This window comes from Coenobita brevimanus, chromosome 84 (genome assembly GCF_032717465.1).
Source record: "Coenobita brevimanus isolate Jiangsu-jjx chromosome 84, ASM3271746v2, whole genome shotgun sequence".
Lineage (NCBI taxonomy): Eukaryota > Metazoa > Arthropoda > Malacostraca > Decapoda > Coenobitidae > Coenobita > Coenobita brevimanus.
Genome location: NC_137037.1, coordinates 48,598,057 through 48,620,266, shown reverse-complemented (window position 1 = coordinate 48,620,266; position 22,210 = coordinate 48,598,057). Strand labels below are relative to the sequence as shown.

General features: G+C 42.3%; 1 protein-coding gene and 1 pseudogene across 1 annotated transcript; both read left to right on the top strand.

Annotated features, from left to right (window-relative positions):
- LOC145410171 (peroxisomal multifunctional enzyme type 2-like) lies at positions 1 to 22,210 on the top strand. Its single transcript, XM_080280369.1, has 14 exons — positions 1 to 25; positions 585 to 729; positions 942 to 1,069; positions 2,968 to 3,084; positions 4,504 to 4,658; positions 5,707 to 5,793; positions 6,384 to 6,462; positions 8,081 to 8,241; positions 12,710 to 12,833; positions 18,741 to 18,913; positions 19,617 to 19,793; positions 20,709 to 20,826; positions 21,576 to 21,764; positions 21,987 to 22,210. Exons 1-14 carry the CDS (start codon positions 1 to 3, stop codon positions 22,208 to 22,210), a joined length of 1,902 nt encoding a protein of 633 aa, XP_080136495.1.
- Positions 4,897 to 5,021, top strand: LOC145410283 (5S ribosomal RNA; annotated as a pseudogene).

Sequence of the window (22,210 nt, the reverse complement as noted above, 5' to 3'; positions counted from 1 at the left end):
ATGCCTGGTGGTCTAGAGCTCTTAGGTCAGTATGCACCCGTGGTTCAAATCCCATATGTGACCCAAGATTTTTCTATCATGGAAACATTACCAAGGATGTTAGTCTCATATAGCACAACACCACCAAGGAAGTTAGTCTCATATAGTTAAACTTTCTGTAATATTGGCATGGGCCTTTACACTGGCCATGTGGAGAGGATGGAGGGTGAAAGACTGATGAAGAGAGTGTATATGAGTGAGGCGGAGGGGGGAAAAGGGAGGGGGAGGCCGAGGATGAGATGGAGGGATGGGGTGGAGAGGTATATGAGAGAGGGGGGTGTGAGCTGGGAGCAGGGCAGTGAAATGGCGGGGGACAGGGCAACTTGGAGGCGATTTGTTTGTGGCCACCCCAAACGGGATTGAGGCGTCTGGCAATAGATAGATAGATAGATAGCCTTTACACTGTGAAGGGGGCAGTATGAGTGTGGCAGTTACCATTTTTAGTTCATAGCAAAGTAGAATGTCAGAAGGGTGACTTGTAATAACAACAAGGCCTAATTATATACCCAGTAATGCTGGTCTTGTGCCCCTGTGTCCCCTTGTAGATCTAGTACATCGAGTCCACTTGCGGGGCTCTTTTCTGGTGACCCGTGCAGCTTTCCCTGTAATGAAGAAGCAGGGGTATGGCCACATTGTCATGACCACATCAACATCAGGCATTTTTGGCAACTTTGGACAGGCCAACTACAGGTCAGTGCAGGACTAACTCTTTCAACCAAGACACATCATATTCACTGTATTTTTTATAATTTCAAGACATGTGTATTGAGCTTAATGGACTTTATTACTGATCTCACTTGGATTTTGTTAGAATATATACAGCCCATCTCATTCACTCCTCAGAGTATCTGTACCTTTATTGTATTTTGTTCCACTTCCTTATTTTGTGTATTAATCCACAGTGCTACCAAGCTGGGTCTCTTAGGCCTGAGCAATACTGTTGCCATTGAGGGTCAGAAGTACAACATTAACTGCAATACCATAGCTTCATTTGGTGGCACACGCATGGCGGAGGACATCATACCTCCTGGTGAGTCACTCTTTAACTTACACATATAGTACCATAGTATTTATCCAGATCATGGGTAACCACCATCATTCACTGACTTTGTAATGAATCACAAAGTACTTTATGCAAGAATCTATCTATCTATCTATTGCCAGACACCTCAATCCCGTTTGGGGTGGCCACAAACAAATCGCCTCCAAGTCGCCCTGTCCCCGGCCATTTCACTCCCCTGCTCCCAGCTCACACCCCCCTCTCTCATATACCTCTCCACCCCATCCCTCCATCTCATCCTTGGCCTCCCCCTCCCTCTTTCCTCCTCCACCTCACTTACATACACTCTCTTCGTCAGTCTTTCACCCTCCATCCTCTCCACATGGCCAAACCACCTCAGTGTGTTCCTCATAACGCTTCCTATCACATCCACCTCAACACCACAACGCTCCCACACAAGAAACAGGTATTAATTTATCAGCAAAATAGTACTGAGATAGCTTTAAGTGAAGCAACCCAAACTCCTTCAGCACAGCAACACCTCTTTTGTTTTGTTCTTGCTGCTGCCAGATGATTGTAATCAGCTTAAGAAGAATCTCTTATAATGATGGGTTCTTTATTTAAAAGTCTCTCTCATCTGCAGGTCAGGAACAGCTATGAACAAGAGTTCACTGACACTTCTCTGTGTGTTGCAGCAGTGGAATGTGTTATATGACGTGGTTTTTTTTTTTTTTTTTTTTTTTTTTTTTTTTTAATGATAGCAATAAAAAACAAGCAACAAACAAGCATGACAAGGAAGGAGAATTTCTGTCATATAGAGAGGAATGAGAGACATTGAAGACAGGACACAGCGTTGCAAGAAGTTATTGGTAAATTTTTGCTTGTTGCTGCACAGTGCTTTAAAAAAATGTATCATTGTCTAGCTGATCTTTTTTTTTTTTTCTGCAATGAAGGCTGCTGCTCTTTGCTTTTTCTTTGCCTGCATCACAAAACACCAAACATATGAAACACAAGCTTGCCATGATACATGATAAAGAAGTCCTTGAAATGAACATCTGCTGCACTCAAACCATTGTGATAATCCTGCAGCACCCTTCCCACCCCCACAATATAGCCAGCTCATTCCACCCATTTTGGTGTCCCCCACACTTATCCATTACCCTCACTTTGATTATTTCAGGGTGCAATGCAGGTCACACAGTAGGCAAATGCACTGGTTTTTCATTTGGTAAATACAGTAATGTTCCTCCAATCTGACCACTAATAATCCGAATATACCAATACTCTGAATTTTTTAAGGCAAAATTTTTTGAAATTTTCTGGGTTTTATCTAAGGATTCATCAGGCTCATGTAATGCCCCTCAGGGGTGAGTGAGGCTGATCACTCTCAGCTTAAATGTCGTGACCAACTGCCTAGCCCCGGGCTGCAACGCTCCTCGTGGGGCAATGTAGGATTGGATGATGGATGGATGGATTCATCAGGCTTGGACTTGCTCTTGGACTTGGATGTACCTGCCTGCAACTATTCAGCCACACTTCTATGCATTTTTGGTGTCTAAAACAATAATCCATATCATTTTAAGTGTTTACTTAATGATCACCTACGTATTTCTAATGTTTTCAAAGGTCCCTCCCAGTAGTCCAAAAAAAACAATAGTCCAAAAGACCCTCGGTCCCCTGCCATTCGGATAATAGGACTTGTACTGTATTTGTGTGTGCACAGCATATTGCATTTGTTTTCAGTATGCTTTTTTACATGAAATGGGAGGCATGCATATGGACAAGAAGGTACTGTAAAGTATTTTCAAAATTTTATTCACTGTTTCAGAATGCAATTACAGCAAAAATAGGATACATTTTGCAGGCATCGTATACAATTCACATTATACACATTACAGTATTTTAGTCATTTAATTTCCCTACTGCAAATTTGTTCAAGGAATACAAGCCTGATTTGGTGGCACCGCTTGTGGCATGGTTGTGTCATAAGGACAGCACTGACACTGGTGGACTCTACATGACTGGTGGTGGATTTGTCAGCAAGTGTGAGTGACAGGATGGGGGAAAGCAAAGTGTAGAGTGAGGCAGCACGCTGTCCACAAAGGCATAATTTACTAAAGTGTACATTTCACTGTGTTAAGTGCAACTAATAATGTATTTAAACTCAAGTATTCATTGTCATTTGCATGCAATTTTGATATTTGATGGTGGTAGCAAGAATCCTAATTAGCTTAATTCTAAGATGGATACCAGGTAGCATAGTGGATGCTTAATACTGAACATAAATTTTACAGTATTACAAATCACAGTTCTGGGATACTGGAAACAGATCAGAACATTCCACTTAAAGTGGAGATTATTTACTCCGTATACAGTAATTCCATTATGGCCAGCTGGCTGGATATTAAGTGAAAACAAGATATCTTTTGTATAAAAATGTGAATGTTGTTTGTATAGGGTGGTCCATATATAATACTCCACAAGTAACCCACCTTGCAATATCCTACATATTGATGGCTTACTGTGCTTGTGTGGGTGTGGGTGTGGGTGTGACAGTGGGCATGGATAATCCATGTGATTTGAAATGCACCAGGGCAGGATAGACAGTGATAATACTACAAGCAATTGAGCTGTCTCCACAGCACAGGAGAAATCACATTGTGGAGTGGAAAAGAAGCTTTATAAATGGACCACCTTTTATTCTTTCTTGTTCTCCCTCCTGAATATTCTTTCATATAATCTGCTCTGAATTTGCATCATCATAATTGCAGTAATGTATCTTGCTTATTCATTTGGAACTCCTCCGAACAGGACATTGGCTATGATCTCAAATGATCAGTCAGTTCTAACCTAGCTTAACATCCTTACTTGCTCTAGCCAAGCTATGCCAAGACAATTTTCCCCTCTTGTAACTTAATTTTACCTAACTTAACCCAGCCCAACATTCCATACCTTTCCCTCCTTATTCTAAGCACACCAGACCTCTCCTCTCCTCTCATGCTTTAATCTAACTCAGATTATCTTAACTTTATTTATCCAACCTGCCCAAACGTACCCCACTCTGGTTTGCTTTATTCTATCCATACCAAACTTATGCTGCCTTCTGCTTTAACATAATGTAACTTAACCTAACCTTAACTTACCATACCTTATTTTACCTTAGCTTAACTTTTCTTACCTTACATTACCTTACCTTGGTACTGGAGAGGGATGCCTTCACACAGTGGCACCAGTATCATTGGACAGCTCACCTGTCTGGTTATACAACATCCATTGACTGTTTCCCTATCTCCCAAAAGGAGGATTGTGGACTGCAGGAGCAGGGCAACTCAAGCCTGCAGTCCACCAAGTTCACATTTCAGATGAACCTAGGACTACAACTACTACTCCCTTTCCTGACCTTACCTTACCTTACAGTACTGTACCTTACCATACCTCCTTTACTGGCCTCACATTTTGTCCAGTCCGTTGGGAGAGCATTGAGGGTGTGATGTGCCATGAGAGTCAGAGTGATGCTGTTACACCAGAGGTCATCAGAGACAACTGGGACAGGATCTGTGACTTCAGTAATTCAGAACACCTCAGCACCACAGCAGAGGCCAGCACACATATCATCTCAGTTAGTACTTCACTGTTGTTGTTACTGTTGCTGGGGGTGCTCACCATCCACTCATTTGATGTTGTGCATCCTCAGGTGACTGTCCTTTCCTCTCTTCCTTTCTTCTTTCCTTCCTTCCTCATCTGACTTTCTTTCCTTCTTTCTTTCCTCTTCCTTCTGTCTGTGGGTGAATTTACACATAGCGATAAGCCAAAAGCTTCTGTCTATGGGTGACTTTACACATAGCGATAAGCTAAAAGCCAACGGCCATACCACGTTGAGTACACCGCTTCCCATCCGATCAGCGAAGTTAAGCAACGTTGGGTCTGGTTAGTACTTGTACTTGGATGGGTGACCGCCTGGGAACACCAGATGCTGTTGGCATCCCTACGTGTCAAGTGGGGTTGGTGGAGGATTAGTGCCCCTCCCTGTAAAACAATTAACTCTAAGCCCTTGGCCACCCCATTTGGGATACATGGCATCTGGCAATGAATGAATGAATGAATGATAAGCCAAAAGGTTTTCCGTACATCAGGAAAACACTTATTACTCTGGGACGTAACCCTACAGCCAGACTATGGTGCCTGGTGGTTTTTAGTGAGTAATTAAGGTGCTCCAGCCAGACTGAGCCTGTGTAGGTTTATATCCAAGTGGTGGTTGAGGTTTATTGCTCATGTGATCCTGCTCAGGGATGAATGAGGCTGGTCACTCTCATCTTAAATTACACAACCAACTTGCCTAGCCCCGGGGACCTACACTCCTCATGGGGGAACGCAGGATTGGATGATGTATTTATGTTACTGTTGTTATTTTTTATTATTATTGTTATTAATACAGTATTATTATTATTATTACTGATTGATCCACAGATTGTCTTGATTAATACTTTAATCTTATTTTTCTTGTGTTTATTATTACATTATTATTATTATTATTATTATTATTATTATTATTATTATTATCATCATCATTATTATTATTATTATTATTACTAGTGCTATGAAATATGAAACCCTGAATGATGAGTGAACAAATGCATCACTCTCACCTCCAAAGTGTTTGTCCACAGGCACTGTCCTCACTAACACAAGGCCCCAACATCCAGCCCAACCGCACCTATGCCACATCATCATCAACCAAGGCAACATCTGGACCTGTAAGTACTCCGATAATCATCATCATCATCATCATCATCATCATCATCGTCGTCGTTATCACACTGTTATATCACAGCCACTCACTGTTGGTACCATAATATTACAATACATTTCTGTCTGCCGAGAGCAGGCTGTTACAGTTGTCTGGTGGTGACCATATAACCAAATAATGGGTGAATGTGGAGCTTATTATGATGTCCCTGTCAACTGAGTGAGGAGGTGCTGCTACAGTGTCCAGCTGGTAACCAGACCTCCACACCCTGACCCACGCCTCACTGTGGTGAAACACTGTCTCCTGAAAGGGAACATTGGTTCACTGTACAGGACAGCCCTGAAGAGACTGTTACTTGCTTAAGATAGATGGGTCTGCTCAGCCAGACAGACCAGGGTTACTGAACAACATACATGCATGCATGTTGGAGCCTTTATAAACCACTGTATATGATCAAACGATATAAATAAAAGCTGTTAATGTTGCTCTTTTGGCATACTGGGTTTAGCTGTTTCTGTTGCTGTTTTGGTATGCTGAATTTAGTTGGTTCTGTTGCCATTTTTGAATGCTGAGTTTAATTCTGTGCTTTACCTACAGATGGCAGCGCTAGGGATGACTGTTGGTCCAATTTCTTTCACTTACAACTCCAAGGATGTGATACTCTATGCATTTGGAGGTAAGTTGCACACGCAGCAGCTTAGTTCTCCATAGGTGTTAGAAATGGTATTAAGGTTCTTTTTTTTTTTTTTTTTTTTTTTATAATACAGCCTAGATCCCATCCACCTAGCATGAATAATGTTCAGTACAGTAGTGCATTTTTATTTATTTAATTTTATTCTATTTATTTGTTTATTTTATTTTGGGAGGTGGAGCATAGAGTTAACAGGCTGTTCCCTAAGGCCCAACGGTCTTTCCACACAGCAACAAATGAACACATTCTCATGTTACACCACTTGGGCACAAATTCCAGAATACTGTATACTGTACAGGATGTACTAAAATATGACAAGGCTTTCATATTAACATTTGGTTATTGATATGTCCAGGGATGCATCTTGCAAAAGATGTAGAAGACTTCATACAAAATTCAGCCAAAACTAGTCATCATCATCATCATCATCATCATCCAGACCACTTTTCCCACCCTAGGGCAGGGTGAGGAGTAGCAACATCCAGACAGCTTAAGTTTGTCCAAGTCATTGGGTCCCACTTCCATTCATTCATCATTTAAGCCCACGGAATCTTGGCTTCATCAGATAGATCAAAAAAATCTCAGCGCGTTCTGTATACCTGTCTGATAGAGTCAATCTGAATGCTGTCACTTTAAAAGAGGGGTGCCAAATCCCTGATTATGAGCTTCTTCACACAAAATTCATCCAGCCGGCTCAGTCTCTGTCAGTTCCTTAGCTTTACCTACTTCCATACCTCTTTTCCTCACACACTCATCCACCATATCCCTCCACCTCCTTCTTAACCTACCTCGCCTCCTGCTTCCTTCAAATTCGCTCAGATATACCTTTCTCACCACTGTTGTCATCCATTCTTTCCACATGACCAAACCGTCTCAGTACACTTAACCTCGAAATTAATGTATTAGATTATGTTTGCATAGCCTCATACTCATACACATGAAAATGTTTAAAGTAGGATTGGCTGTTGCTATTGTTATGTCCATATTAAATTAAATTGGCCTAGAATTCCTCTCTCTCTTCTTTTTGAATGCTGAGTCATACCAAGAGCTTAAGATGAGAAGATGATGGTAGTCACAAAGAGGTACAACATAAATCTTATAAAGGGCCATTCCATGCAAATGTCAGCCTTTAGTGCCAACCTCAGAATTGATCAAAAATATATAAATGACTGTAAATACCATAAAAGTTACATATCATATAAATTATATATCATAAATTATAACATATAAATTATATATATGCAAAGTACAGTACATGATGGGGTGGCATTGCAGTAACGTTCCTCATGCAACTTTTGAAAACCTGCATAGCATCAAAATTAAAATATATAAATAATCTGTCTATAATATAATGTGGTGTGAAGTGTTGGTAATATAGCTTGCAAAAGCCATTTGTTTATATTGCATACATTTGCAAATATAATTGAGAGTAGTTCAATAATATGTCTCGGAATGTTACGTTCCTCATGATGGAATGACCCTACAGCCATCTTTTGTTGCCTTCTATCTGAATGAAATAAGCCACAAAAGGATGAAAATCTGGCCTTGTTAAAGTGAAGGAACTATAGTATCCATACACATATTTTCTGGTATTCTTCCTCAGTGGGTGTATCACTGCAAGACGAGGATGGGCTGAAGTATCTGTACGAGAACAGTGAGGACTTTGCCCCACTGCCCACCTTCACTATCCTCCCTGCACAGTTGACATTGACGAGAAGCAACTTCTGGACCCAAATACCTGGTTGGTCTCCTGATCTTTCAAAGGTGTGTGTTCAGGAATGTACTCATTTTGTGTTATTGTTGTTGTTATTGTTTTTGTGACAGACTCATTTGGACAAGGATCTAATGAACTGCAGGCTGAAGTTATCCTTTACCTGTAGCCAACTGTTCACATTTCAGGAGATGGAGAGGGAGTTGAAGGACATTTGTATTACTGGGCAGTGAAGCAGCCTAGTTCTGTTGGTGCCACTCCATGAAGGTGTCTCTTTGTAGGACCACTCATTGTGTATAAGCTTGTCCTTTCTCTGAAATCTCCATTCTAGGAGATTTCATTATTCACCACCACCTTTGGCTCTCCTCTTCTTTCACTGATCCACCTAGTGAACAAGCCTAAAACTTTTCTATCCTTAATGACCTAGAGCAGCTTGTACAGCACCCTACCTGTATCCCTGACTTCTTTGGAGAGAGCTCCAACATACTTAACCTCTTCCTTACAACTAATCCTTCTGCTTACACTGTTAATCTTTTCTCTCCGTTGGGCTCCTCCAATCACAACCTTGTCACCTTACCCTGTCCTATCTCTCCGGTATGGCCTGTTGACCCTCCAAAGAAAAGTCATCTGTGGCACTTCGGAGCTGCGGATTAAGAGGCCCTCAGGCAGTACTTCTTTGATTTTCCCTGGAATGATTATTGCTTCTATGGCCGGAAGACATCTGAGTGTGCCTTGCGCATTATGGAGGTTATTCTCTCAGGTATGGAAGCATACATTCCTTTCTCATATCCTTTGACTAATGCAAAAAGGTCTTGATTTAATCACGCTTGTTCTAATGCTGTCCGCAACAGGGAGAGGGCCAATAAAAGGTACCGGAGCCAACCCACCCCTGAATCACAGCTTTTATATGTTTCTGCCTGGAATCGTGCTAAGTCTGTTCTTCGCTCTGCCAAAAATAATTTCATCTTTACTAAATGTTCTCAACTCTCCAACTCGAATTCTTCCCGCTCCTTCTGGCACCTTGCCAAAAACCTTTCTAACAACTTTACCTCATCATCCTTCCCTCCTCTTTTCTACTCTGATGCCTCTGTAGCTATTTCTTTTACTGATAAAGCAGATCTTTTCACTCAGACTTTCTCCTCCAATTCCACCTTAGATGATTCCAGTGCTGTTCCTCCATCACTTCCCCCCTCTGACTTCTTCAGCTGATGTATTTTTTCCCATCACAGGCCTCAATACTAATAAGGCATATGGGCCTGATGGAGTCCCTCCTGTTGTTCTCAAGAACTGTGCTTCTGTGCTTACACCCTGCCTAGGCAAACTCTTTCGCCTTTGTTTATCAACTTGCACCTTTCCTTCTTGCTGGAAGTTTGCTCTCATTCAGTCAGTCCCAAAGAAGGGTGACCATTCCCAATTGCTTTAACATTCTGTATCTCAAAAGTTTTTGAGTCAATTCTTAATAGAAAAACTTTAAAGAATTTCCTATCACAACCTTCTTCCTGATCTTCAGTATGGGTTCCGTCAGGGATGCTCCACTGGCGATCTTCTCACCTACCTTTTCAGACTCTTGGTTATCCTCATTTCGGGACTTTGGCGAAAGCTTTGCCACTGCACTTGACATCTCAAAGGCTTTCGATCGAGTCTGGCATAAATCTTTGATTTCCAAACTGCCCTCATATGGTTTCTATCCTTCTATCTGTGCCTTCATCTCTAGCTTCCTTTCTGGTCATTCTATAGTTGCTGTTGTAGAAGGTCATCGTTCTTCTCCTAAATCTATTAACAGTGGTGTTCCTCAGGGCTCTGTCCTATCACCAACCCTCTTCCTTTTATTCATCAATGACTCTCTAAGCTGTACATCTAACCCTATCCACTCACACGCTGATGACTCCACCCTTCACCTTTCCATTCAGGTCCTGCAACGTCCATCAGAGCAATTGCTTCAGCAAACAAATGATGAGGCAATGGCACATCTAATGTCTGACTTGGCTCGTATCTCTGATGTGAAAATAATCTGGTTGTTTTTAATGCATCAAAGACTCGGTCTTTACACCTATCAACCCGACCAAATCTTAACAGGTATACCCACTAATGTTTAATAATATTCAGCTTAATCCTGCATCATCCCTGAACATGCTTGGGGTTTCATTTACTCGGGACATATCTTGGAAAGATCATATTACATCTCTAGTAAAATCTACATCCAAGAGATTAGGCGTGCTAAGCTGACTCCGTTCCTTCTTTACCCCTGCACAACTGTTGGCTCTATACAGGGGTTTTATCCGCCCCTGTGTGGAGTACAACTCTCATGTGTGGGGAGGCTTCCTCATACAGCTCTTCTCAATAGGGTGGAATCAAAGGCTTTTTGTCTCATTAATTCTCTTCCTCTTACTGACTCCCTTCAACCTTTGTCTCTTTGCTGCACTGTTGCATCTTTATCTCTTTTCTATCGCTACTTCAATGGTCATTGCTCTTCTGAACTGTCTGCATGCATTCCGCCACCTCTACGACAGGCGCGTAGCACCCGTCTAGCAGCAAACTCTCATTCCTTTTCTGTCTAACTCTCTAATGCAAGAGTTAACCGTTACTCCAGGTCCTTCATTTATGCAACAGGTTAACTCTGGAACTGTCTCCCTCTGTCTGTATTTCAAGCTTCCCATGATCTCCAGTCTTTCAAACACAGTGTATCTAGGCATCTCGAAATGATCGGATCTTGAATTTGGCGCTCTCTTTTATTTTGTTTTTCTCTTGGAAGGAACAATTTTGTGGGCTCGTGGCCTTTGGTTCCTTCTTCCTCACATAAAAAAAAAAAAAATAGCTAGCAACAGCTCTATCCTACACAGAATACCTTGAAAAAATTCCTCCTGGAATATCCAAGACAGCATTGCACTACATAGACATATGATAGGTAAAAACACCTGACACCACTACACTACATAACCTTCAGGCAGATACAATCCTGTCAACCCCATCCAGTTATTCTTTCCACAGCAAGTGTCCTGCCTATAGAGATATGAGTTAGTGTAGCTAGACTATAATGTGGCCATCATCGTTCTGTTCTTGTGGCCTCAGGCTCTTCTGAATATGAACCAGTGGACTGCAGGCTGAAGGTGCCTTTCTACTGTAGCCTACCATCTTCCTTTTGAGGAATAGGGATTTGAGGGGCACTTGTAAAACTGGCTAGCTTTGCCGCCAATTTTGTACTGATACCTCCACAAGAAGGCTTCATTCTCCAGCACTTAGTCATTCAGTACTGTCACCAAATACAGTTGATAGACAACCCACCTAGCTTTCACTATAATGCCTACTGTCATACCAGAACACTCTTGCTCACCTCATGCACCTCCCCCTCACAACACAGACAATCCTTGTCAATACCTCAGGAAAAGCTGTCAATGAGCACCAGGCTGAAATGGCTGAATTTCTTTAGTCTGTCAACTTGAGGCCACAGAAACAAAGAAAATTTTAGCTTTTTTTTTTTTTTTTCACTACAGGTGAACTATGAAGTTCCTAATCTCTGACTTTCCAGAATATGGCTTTCTCTAACAATGTGTGAATACGGTACAGTAAAAGTCCTTCAGTCCGACCACCACCAATCCTAATATCCCAATACAGTACTCCGAATGTTTTGAGATGACGCCGAAATCCCGCTAGCAGGAGGGAGTGGCAGCAAGCAGGGAGGACGGCGATTTTCAGTTTATACCTGTGCCCAATCTGACTCTTTTCCGATAGTTCCACTCGATTTTCAGACCAATAAATGACTACAACAAAGTAGCAATGGCTCCCACACCTACTAGTCATGGTAGAAAGAAAACTGATAAATGAAAACATGTGACACAATAAGTGATAAGCTCAAGGCCTGACTCTCCTTCAGCCAGCAGAGCCCTCCTTCTTCCCCCCCCTCTCCACTCTCCCTCTCTCCTACCCTGCCACGCGCTTGAGTTTTTTCTTTTCCAATAATTTTTTCACCCCGAAGTATTTGGATCAGCGGATTTGTTTTTATACTGTTAGAAAGCTGAGGCTTTGTAAAATAAGAGGAAAGAAAAATGAAAGTGATGTTGCATAAAGTAAAATAGTTGTGATGAGTATAAGTTGAAAGAGCGCATAAAAATGTTTATCCCATTATTTTTCTAAGTGTTTTTTGGTCACATTTTAAAATTTTTCCATGAATGAAAACAGTTTCGCTGAAGTGGAAAGTATTAATGATCATGTGCATATTTCTAATATTTTCAGATGTCCCTCCCAGTAATGCGAAAAAAACAATAGTTTGGAAGACCCTCGATCCCCTGCCATTCCAATTACGGTACTGTTACTGTAGTTGGGTATTTATGAATAGGGTAAATGATAGATGGATGTTGGGATGGCAAGAATAATATTAACTGGGACATCTCAGGGGGATCACAGTGCTTTACGGAAGTAATATTCTAACAATATGAAAACAGGTGCTTTTTAAATTTGCTATTACAGCTTAGTAGAGTTCTGGTTCAGCAGCCAAATAATGCTTTACATCCAATGCCACTCCAGGCGGTGCTCGGTGAAATGTACATTGAGAACTTGAAGCCACTGCCTCCTGCTGCAACTCTGTCCACGACCATGACTATTAGAGACGTCTTGGACAAAGGATCTGGTGCTGCTGTCATCATAGAGAGTGAGTACAGTATAGGAAACACACACACACACACACACACACACACACACACACACACACACACACACACACACACACACACACACACACACACACACACACACACACACACATATGCACATGCACATACTTACACACACACTTTTCCCAAAATGTAGACTGAAGTAAAATGAATGTGATCACAAATGTTAATGAGAAATATGAGTTTTTCATAGAAGTATGTAAAACAGGAGTTAGTAAATTCAGTATGTCCCAAAATTCTCCACAGCAATAGAAAGGAATAAAGAATGGTTTAATAGGTGCAGAATGGCACTTGAGGCGAGAAACAGAGCATAGAATAAAGTAAGAAGAAGGTAAGGGCTTGGGAGGAATACAAGCAGGTAAGAAATGAATATGAAAGCGTGTGGAGAGAGGAAGAAAGGAAATACGAAAAAAATATTGTAACTAAATGTAAAAAAGAGCCAAACTATTTTATAGGTTTGTAAATGGTATAATGGAAGTTAAGGACAGTATACTGTAATATGATTGAAGGATGGAGATGAAACGAAAGAGAAGAAGATTTGTGTGAAATAATGAACAAGCTGCAGTCAGTCAGTGTGTTGGAAGAGGAATTTAGGGAAACTGAAATAGAACCCAGGATGATGAGAGAGGCAGAAACTGCAATTGACATGAATGAGGTACTACAGCTGATGAGGAACATGGATGTGAGGAAAGCAATGGGACCAGATAGTGTGGCTGGGTGGATCCCGAAAGAATGTGCAGTCCAATTAGTTTGGTCTGTTTATGTTATCATTAAGAGCTCTTAGGACAGTGGACAGTTACCCAGAGACCGGAAAAGAGCAAATATTGTGCCAGTCTTCAAGGGAGGAGATAGGGAAGATCCACTCAAATACAGACCTGTATCACTTACTTGTGTTGTTTGTAAAATATGTGCAAAAAGTATTAGAAAATGATGGATGAAGTGTTTAGAAGAAAATGAAGTGATAACACCAAGACAGTTTGGTTTTAAGGAAGGAAGATCTTGTGTTACTAACCCATTAAGTTTCTATAGTAGGGTAATATATGTCACACAGGAAAGAGAGGGGTGGGCAGATTGTGTCTGTCTTGATCTCAAGAAAGCATTTGACAGGGTGCCCTATAAGAGACTGCTGTGGAAGTTGAAGACCTTTGGAGGAGTGCATGGGAAACTACTGTATTAAAGTGGATGGAAGGCAGATGAGAACAGTTGTAAGAGACAAGGTTTCACAGTGGAAAAATATGACCAGTGGAGTACCCCAGGGCTCTGTCTTATCCCCTACAATGTTTCTGATGTACTGTATATATAAATGATTTGCCAGAAGGTTTGAATAGTTACATGAGTAGTTTGCAGATGATGCTGAAATCATGAAACATATTAAATGTATTGATAGTTGTAAAAAACTTTAAGAGGACAAACTTCACAGCTGCAGCCAGACTTGGAAAATGGATTTCAGTGCCAAGAAGTGTCATGTATTAGAAATGGGAGCAAGTGAAAAATGATCACATTGGACATATAAAATGGGCAATGGGATAATTAGTGAAAGAAAAGATGAGAAGGAGATTATTCAGGATGACTTGTAACCAGAAAAGAATATAAACAGAATCATTGGAGGCACTTATGGATTACAGAACAACATTAGAGTGGCTTTTAAATATATGGATGAGGAAATGCTGAGGGAGTTGACAGTGACCATGATAAGACAAAGAGTATGCAGTTGTGGTATGGTCATCTCATTTGAAGAGGCATATTGATAAACTGGAGAGGGTTCAGCAGATGGCCACAAGGCTGATACCATGCTTAACCCCCCCCCCCCATCCCCACGTTTTCTGGGCAGTGGTACGCTCCAGTCCCGACATTTTTGGACCTTTTTTTTTTTTTTTTGCTCAAACATCCGCTTTTGGTGAGAAACATCGAAAATTCATAGAGAAATCGCTCACCTGAGGTTTAAAATACTCGATCCAGGTATGAGTACCTCCTTACCTTACAGGGTTTTCTATCAGGCTGGCTGCAAAGAAAACGAGTTCTGTGGGAGGATAACTATTCCACACCACTCATAAACGGTATTTATTTATTTATTTGGTATGAATTTATATGTAGTACGAGAGTATATTGGTTTTCAAACGGTAATATAGGCATTATAAGCATTGTTTCACTCACTAACTCATCACCATTCCTGACCCTTTTTTGCCACATTACCTGATCATCATTTCTGACTGTTTCTTCCTCTAATGTTTGTCCTCCACATTGTCATCGATTGGGGAATCACTCTGGCCCTGAATTTCGTACCGTGGCATGACATGGCTTTACTGGCCAGGTCATTGATAACAGGTGAATTGCTGAGAAAAGGGCATGCAGGGGGGGGGAGGAGGTCATGCTGGGTAAGGCATTGTCCCTGCCTGGCATCTTGTAGAGGAAGGTGTCCCGTGTATACGTGCCAAAAATCACTCGCGAAAATTGAAAATTGTGCAAATTAGGGACCTTGCAATGTTGCCGCGTTAATTTACGTCTCCGGGATATGAGTGCACATCATGTGAGGACGTGAATTCACTTCTCTGGGATGGGGCGGGTGAAGGGAACTGACCTATGAGAAGAGATTGGAAAAACTGAAGTTACCAACACTGCGTGAGAGAAGGGAAAGAGGTGACGATCACAACATTTAGAAATGTACAAGAACTAGAAAGGGTGGATAGAGGGGATCTTTTTGTGGTGGATGATGGAAGCACAAGAGGTCATGACTTTAAATTAAAGAAAAGTAGATGTCTTAATGATCCTATAAGGTTCAGTTTCCCTAACAGAAACATAGGTATTTGGAATGACTTAGACAAGGAGGTGGCATGGGCAAAAAACTTTCATGTGTTTAAAACTAGACTAGATATATGTAGATATGGAGACAGGACAGCACAAGTGTAGCTCAGTTCCTGTATACTATAAATAGGTAAATGCACACACACACACACACACACACACACACACACACACACACACACACACACACACACACATATTTACTTTTCTGCATTCTGTGTCAATAGAACTTAATGGCTGATTATATAGTCCATGATGTTGATAGCTCAGCTTCTGGTTGAGCTGTTGCAGCAGGACAAGAGAGATCATTAACTATATTCCTTTAATTTTTTGTTTTGTTTTTGAAGACTCCAACATGCTTGCATGCATCGGCCCTGGTCACCTAATGACAGCTCTCCATGCTGCTCGATCTGTGGCAGCTTCCCTATTCAGTCCCTTATCCCTGAGGTCACACTCAGTAACCTCGCCCCAGGTCTTTTTCGGTCTACCTCTCGCAGGCCCACCCACAACATTAACTCCTCTCACTTTCTGCACCCAACTATCATCCCCCATCCTCTCCACATGCCCAAACTATCTCAGTCTACCTCTCCTCATCACAACACCAATACACTCTAGTCTCATCCAAATCCTCAACTCTTCCATAGTAAACCTAGCCCCCAAAGGCCTCACACTTAGGGATGCATAGCACATCCATATAATCATTATCATTTCTGTATGTTTAAGCCTGCGAATATTCTCTTCCTTTACTGCCCAGGTCACATTGCCATCCAGCATTACACTCATAACAAATGGTGCATACAAAGATCCCTTAGCACAAAGGGAGAGTTCTCTCAAGATCAGGAGAGGCAACAGCTGCCTTAACTTCTTCCAGCCACTCCTCACTCTAGCCTCAGAGCCCATCTCCAACACATAACATGTCTCCCAAATAACAAAACTCTCCCACATAGTCAAGAGACTCACCAGCAAGTTCAATCCTTTCACGTCTGACAGTCTCCACCTGCTCTCCCCAACTCACCGCACACATGAAATCAGCATTATATCACAGTCCACCTCTAATACCACTACATCTCCTAAGCACCTACTTATCACAAACACAGCATAAGATGGAATTGCTTCCCACGCCCTTGTGGCAGATCGCACATGGCCACTCTCCCTCTTCTTTGACAGTACTGCCACCAGCCATAGATACCATAACTTTTGTTTTATCTACATTTACTCTTAAGCCCTTGTGCCCCAATCCATTGCTCCACTTCCTAAATCTTTCCTCCACCTCCCTTTCATTCACTGCAATCAACACCAAATCATCAACACACAACATCTCCCATGGGAGTCCATTTCTGAAGTCATGTGAGAGGGCTTCAAGTACCAGGATAAACAACAAGGGGCACAAAACTGATCCCTGATGCACACCAACATTCGCATTGCAATGGCTTCTTGTAGCCAGACTGTAAGTTCATATATTGCAGAGGGGATACAGTAATTTGGCATTAGTTATTACTGTCTCTAGTTATTACTGTTTTGTTATTTGGGAGACATGTTATGTGCTGGAGGTGGGGTAGGAGCTAGCTCTATGGCTAGGGTGAGAGGTGGTTGGAAGAAGTTCAGGGAGCTGTTGCCTCTCCTGACATTGAGAGGACTCTTCCTACATGCTAAGGGGTCTTTGTATGCTGCAAGTGTTAGGAGTGTGATGCTGTATGGTAGTGAGACCTGGGTGGTAAAGGAAGAGGATATTCGCAGGCTCAAACATACAGAAATAACAATGATTAGGTAGATGTGCAGTGTATCCCTGCGTGCAAGGCCTGGGGGGGCTGGGTTTATGATGGAAGAGTTGAGAGGTAGGATGGGACTGGAATGTATTGGTGTTGTGATGAGGAGAGATAGATTGAGATGGTTTGGGCATGTGGAGAGGATGGGGGATGATATTTGGGTGCAGAAGGTGAGAAGTGTTACCCTTTAAAGACCGCAATTATTTCAGGCAGGGTACCTCCCACAACCGCAATTCGTGGATGTTTTGCCGACTTTCACCAAGGGCAAATTGATTGTGTTCTGGCTAAAGAGGAAGAATTTACACACCTGACAATGCAATCCGCACCCCCGTAGGCCAAATGGTTACCACACAATCATGCATCAAAGTTAAAAAACGTTTATAATCATTACCCCCTCGAAAACACTGTAAAATGTGAAAATTTTGATAACCACATATTTTTCTTATTGAAACAGGTAATTTCAAAGTGTCTTGTCACACCAACCTTGAAAACAGGAGTATGTAGGTGTGGGGAGATTACTAGGCTGTGGGGAGGTAAAATAGGCTGTGGGGAGTAGGCCTATAGGTATTGGGGTTGGAAAAATAACCAACTTTTTGCATGAAAAGAAAGCACTTCAGTGTGTTCTGTAACATCTTGGTGGCCTGATACCTCTCAGGAGTCTTTAGGGAGTGGGAGGGTAGTGAGGGACAAGGAGGGAGGGATGGGGTGGGGTTCAGGGGGGACACAAGGCTAGCAGAGTGGGAGAAGGGGTGAGAGTGGGTGGGAAGGGACAGGTGGTGGTGCAGGAGAGATACAGGTGTGTGGAGGGGTGGGAGGGTGATGGGGGACAAGGGGGGAGTGAGGAAGTGGGGTAGAGGGTGGCATGGAGGCGGCCCAGAGGGAGGGTGCCCCCCACCGCCCGGGTTGATCTGATCCTCCCTCACACCACTCAGGGGAGAGTTCTCGTTGGCCTGAAAACATGAACGTCATAGTCAGGGCAGAGGAAGTGCTCTGTAGTTTTTTATAGGCCCCACCAATTAGGCATTTTGGCATAAAACTCAAATCACATCAGTTGCTGCAATTAGGACTTTAGGCATTAATATTGGGGGTGGGGTTGTGAGGAGTAAACCGAGAAAAACGTGGGACGAGGTCATTAAGTGTGACCTCAGGGTTAAGGGACTAAACAGGGAAGCTGCCATAGATCGTGCAGCATGGAGAGCCGCCATTAGGTGACCAAGGCCGATGCATGCAAGCATGTTGGAGACTTCAAAAATGAAAAAAAAAAAAAAAAAAATAGTCCCTGTTACCTTCTTATATACATCCCATCTTCCTTTTTAGCTACAAGCAAAGACGAGACAGGCAGTGAAGTGTCTCGTGCACAGGGTTGCAACTTTTTTGTGGGTGAGGGCAGCTTTGGCGGCCCCAGGTCCAGCAAGGTGGTTGTGTCTCTCCAGCCTCACCCAACCCGAGCGCCTGATGCCACCAAGGAGTACAAGACTGGAATTGACCAGGTTAGACTTGGCTGGAACCAAACTTTTCAAATGTTTGAATGTACTGTAGAGTCAATGGATGCTTGGTCCATTTCACTGGGTGCTCTATTGGTTTCTCTCTTACTTTTGTGTTCTCATTTTTCAATGTCAGGACCTCTCTTATCCAATATAATGGTTGAAAATAGTTGGCATGATGATCAGACACATTAATTCAGGCACAGGATAAGCTTTGTTTGAGCCAGGCCTGTGAAGAGCTGAATGCCTGAATAAGCTTCCAACCCTACTGCTCCCCTCTTCATAAAACACTGGTGACATTAGTTAGTCAAACCTTTCAGCCAACACTGGTTACAGCAGTTAGTCAAAACTTTCACATGCTTGAACCCTTCCACTGAGATGATCTTTCTGCAGCCTGCTATTCCTTCTACTTGGGGTTATTTTGTGTAAAAATCAGTTAATTCAAAATCCACTTGTGTTCTTGTGAAATGGTGGAATCCATGATAGAGAATAAGAAAGTACATTTCCTTACCACAAATAGAGTTAATGTTGGACATGGAATTTTAAAAATCTTTATTTAATATACAACACTGTATTGCCCTGCCAGTGACTGCAACCACCTACACACTGTTTCCCTACATGTCCTGGACTACAGTAGCCTGGACTCAAACCGCTATTCCTCTAACTGGAATATTAGATGTGTTCTTTTCAGCTTTCTTATATGTAACAGGCTGCATTGTATCGGCTCTCTGGTGACCCCAGCCCCCTGCACATTGACCCTTCCTTTGCCGCCATGGGAGGATTCACTCAGCCCATCCTGCAAGGCTACTGTTACTTTGGGATAACAGCGCGGGCCATCCTTGCCACCTACTGCGGTGGTGATGTCACCAAGTTTAAGGCTATGAAGGTATAACACTATTAGTTCTACCATGATTTTCTTATCTGCTGATGTTTTTTGTATCATTTCTTTTAAAGTATCCCTGCACACTTTAGTTTTATATTTACCATTATATCCTCAAACTTGATTTTTATTTTTATAGCAATATTTCTGGAAGGTGTGTATGTGTAATTCACCGGGTCGGTCAGGATCACTTGATGGTCGTGATCGTCAGCTTTTACCCTCTCGGAAGGGAGCTGAGAGCTCATATAGTCCGATCTAAGGGCAAGGCTGTGACCTTCACACACATACACACCTGTCCCCTTGCTCAAGGGGAACAGTAACCACCCACTTCGTCAGTGAAACTTTTTCGCAACCTGAGCGAGGCGCGAACTCTCGTCCACCAGTTGGCAAGCGAGAATGTTACCACTGCACCAGCGAGCGGTGTGTGTGTGTGTGTGTGTGTGTGTGTGTGTGTGTGTGTGTGTGTGTGTGTGTGTTAATTTGTGTGTGTGTGTGTGTTTTACAGTGATTGATTCTTGGTAGAATTTTACTATTTATGTTTATAAACTGTGTTCTTATTATTTTCTGGTACAGCTTTTACCCTATTATATGGGAATACAAATATTACCACACTCTTGTTCTTGAATTTTCAACTTACTGACTTTGTTGACAGTGGTAGGGCAGTGAACTGTTTACCAGGAGGTAACAAGATTGAATCATGGCTGTTGCAGGGAACATTTTAAAGATTTTACTTTCATTGATATGGTTTTAATTGCACTCCATAAGGCCCACAAACATAGCTGAGTTTTAAACTCATTCATAACAGGGAATGTGTTGATAATAAAATGAATGCAGTACCACAGAAAACCCTGACTCCACTCAATAGTACTTTCCATCTATTGTTCCGTGAACTCATGTCATTGTTTCTTCTCATCACACCAGTCGAGGTTCAGCAAGCCTGTGTTGCCTGGACAGACACTAGTTGTGAACATGTGGAAGGAGGGATCCCGAGTGTTTTTCACCACTATCGTCAAAGAAATTGGCAAGGAATGTCTCACAGGCAAGTTTGAGATGTGGAAATGCAGTGTTTTCCTCTGTAGAACTAATTAGAAACCATGGATGGAATGTAGAACTGCTGTGCAAGGATTTTCTTTATCTGTCTGTATCTGTCATCTCATCCTTTATTGCTCCATCAGCAGTATAAGGACCCAGGACTGGGCTAGTGATTTCAGACATTTAAGGTGAAAGTGATAAGTTGCTTGCCTCTTGAGTGATGCAGTGCGAAAATTATACTCCAACCACTGTTCAGATATAAACCTATAAAGGCCACATCCAATTGGAGCACTTGATTCACACAACCACCAGGTATCAAAGGTCTTACTGATCTTTAAAAAGAAAAATTTGTGAAAGTAGTACTTAGCTAAAGAACTTAAAACTTACTGATGAGGTGCTGCACTCTCTCAGAATTTTTAGAAAAAGTTGATACAGTAGTAAGGTCTTTTGCTCACATGGAGAAATACAGGTGTTAGAGAAGGGAAGAGTGAGTACTTGACAAATCTCTGAGGTTCGTAATGTTTTATTGGTATACCAGTTTCTACTCTCAACATTGTTGCTTTGTTTCATCTCTCCTTCCTCTCTGTTTCATATACTTGCCTGTGACTGCTGGTTGATATGTAGGAAAAATTATTGTCTCACAATACCCACCCCTTATTTGGTGGGAAAGGTGATGGTGGTGGTGATGAAATGTTGATAGGTAGGTATGTAGAATGATGATGATGACGATGATGATGATGATGTCGTTGTCCACAGGTGGGTATGTGGACATCATAGAAGGCGGTGGATCTGAGGGTGCATCAGAGAGTGGGGGTGAGGCAGCAGGAGCAGGCGTGTTCAGCGAGATTGCCTCCCGTGTGGCAGCTGACCCCACCCTGGCCCCCAGGGTGAAGGCTGTCTTCCTGCTGGACATCAAACGCAGCGGCAAAGTGGCAGCACAGTGGAGTGAGTATCTGGCTTCACCCCAGCTTGACATAACTTTACCTAGCCTAACCATCTGAGACAAAATGAATAATCAGATGACAAGAATGCTCCTCTGTGAACATTATAGATGTGAAGTGCCTCCAGCTATCTCTTGAGGAATGAGACATGCATAATACTGCACATGAAAATCACTACAGCTGGTATCTTTAGACCACTGTGGTATAATATTCCTTGTTCCTCCAGCAGTGGACCTGAAAGAAGGCACTGGAGCTGTGTACCAGGGACCACCCAAGGGAGGAGTGCAGCCAAATGTTACTCTGATTCTGGCAGAGGATGACCTCACAGCCTTGGCTGCAGGGAAACTCAACCCCCAATCTGCCTTCATGAGTGGCAAGTTGAAGGTCAGGGGCGATGTTATGTTGACCCAGAAGCTTCAGTCGCTCCTCAAACCTCAGGCCAAGATGTGA

What these genes read in the sequence shown, in the direction of transcription:
- LOC145410171 (XM_080280369.1), top strand. Translation starts at nt 1, where the DNA reads ATGCCTGGTGGTCTAGAGCTCTTAG. An exon ending in TTTGGACAGGCCAACTACAG is followed by an intron (nt 730 to 941) that starts GTCAGTGCAGGA and finishes ATTAATCCACAG; the next exon opens with TGCTACCAAGCTGGGTCTCT. An exon ending in ACAAGACTGGAATTGACCAG is followed by an intron (nt 18,914 to 19,616) that starts GTTAGACTTGGC and finishes TATATGTAACAG; the next exon opens with GCTGCATTGTATCGGCTCTC.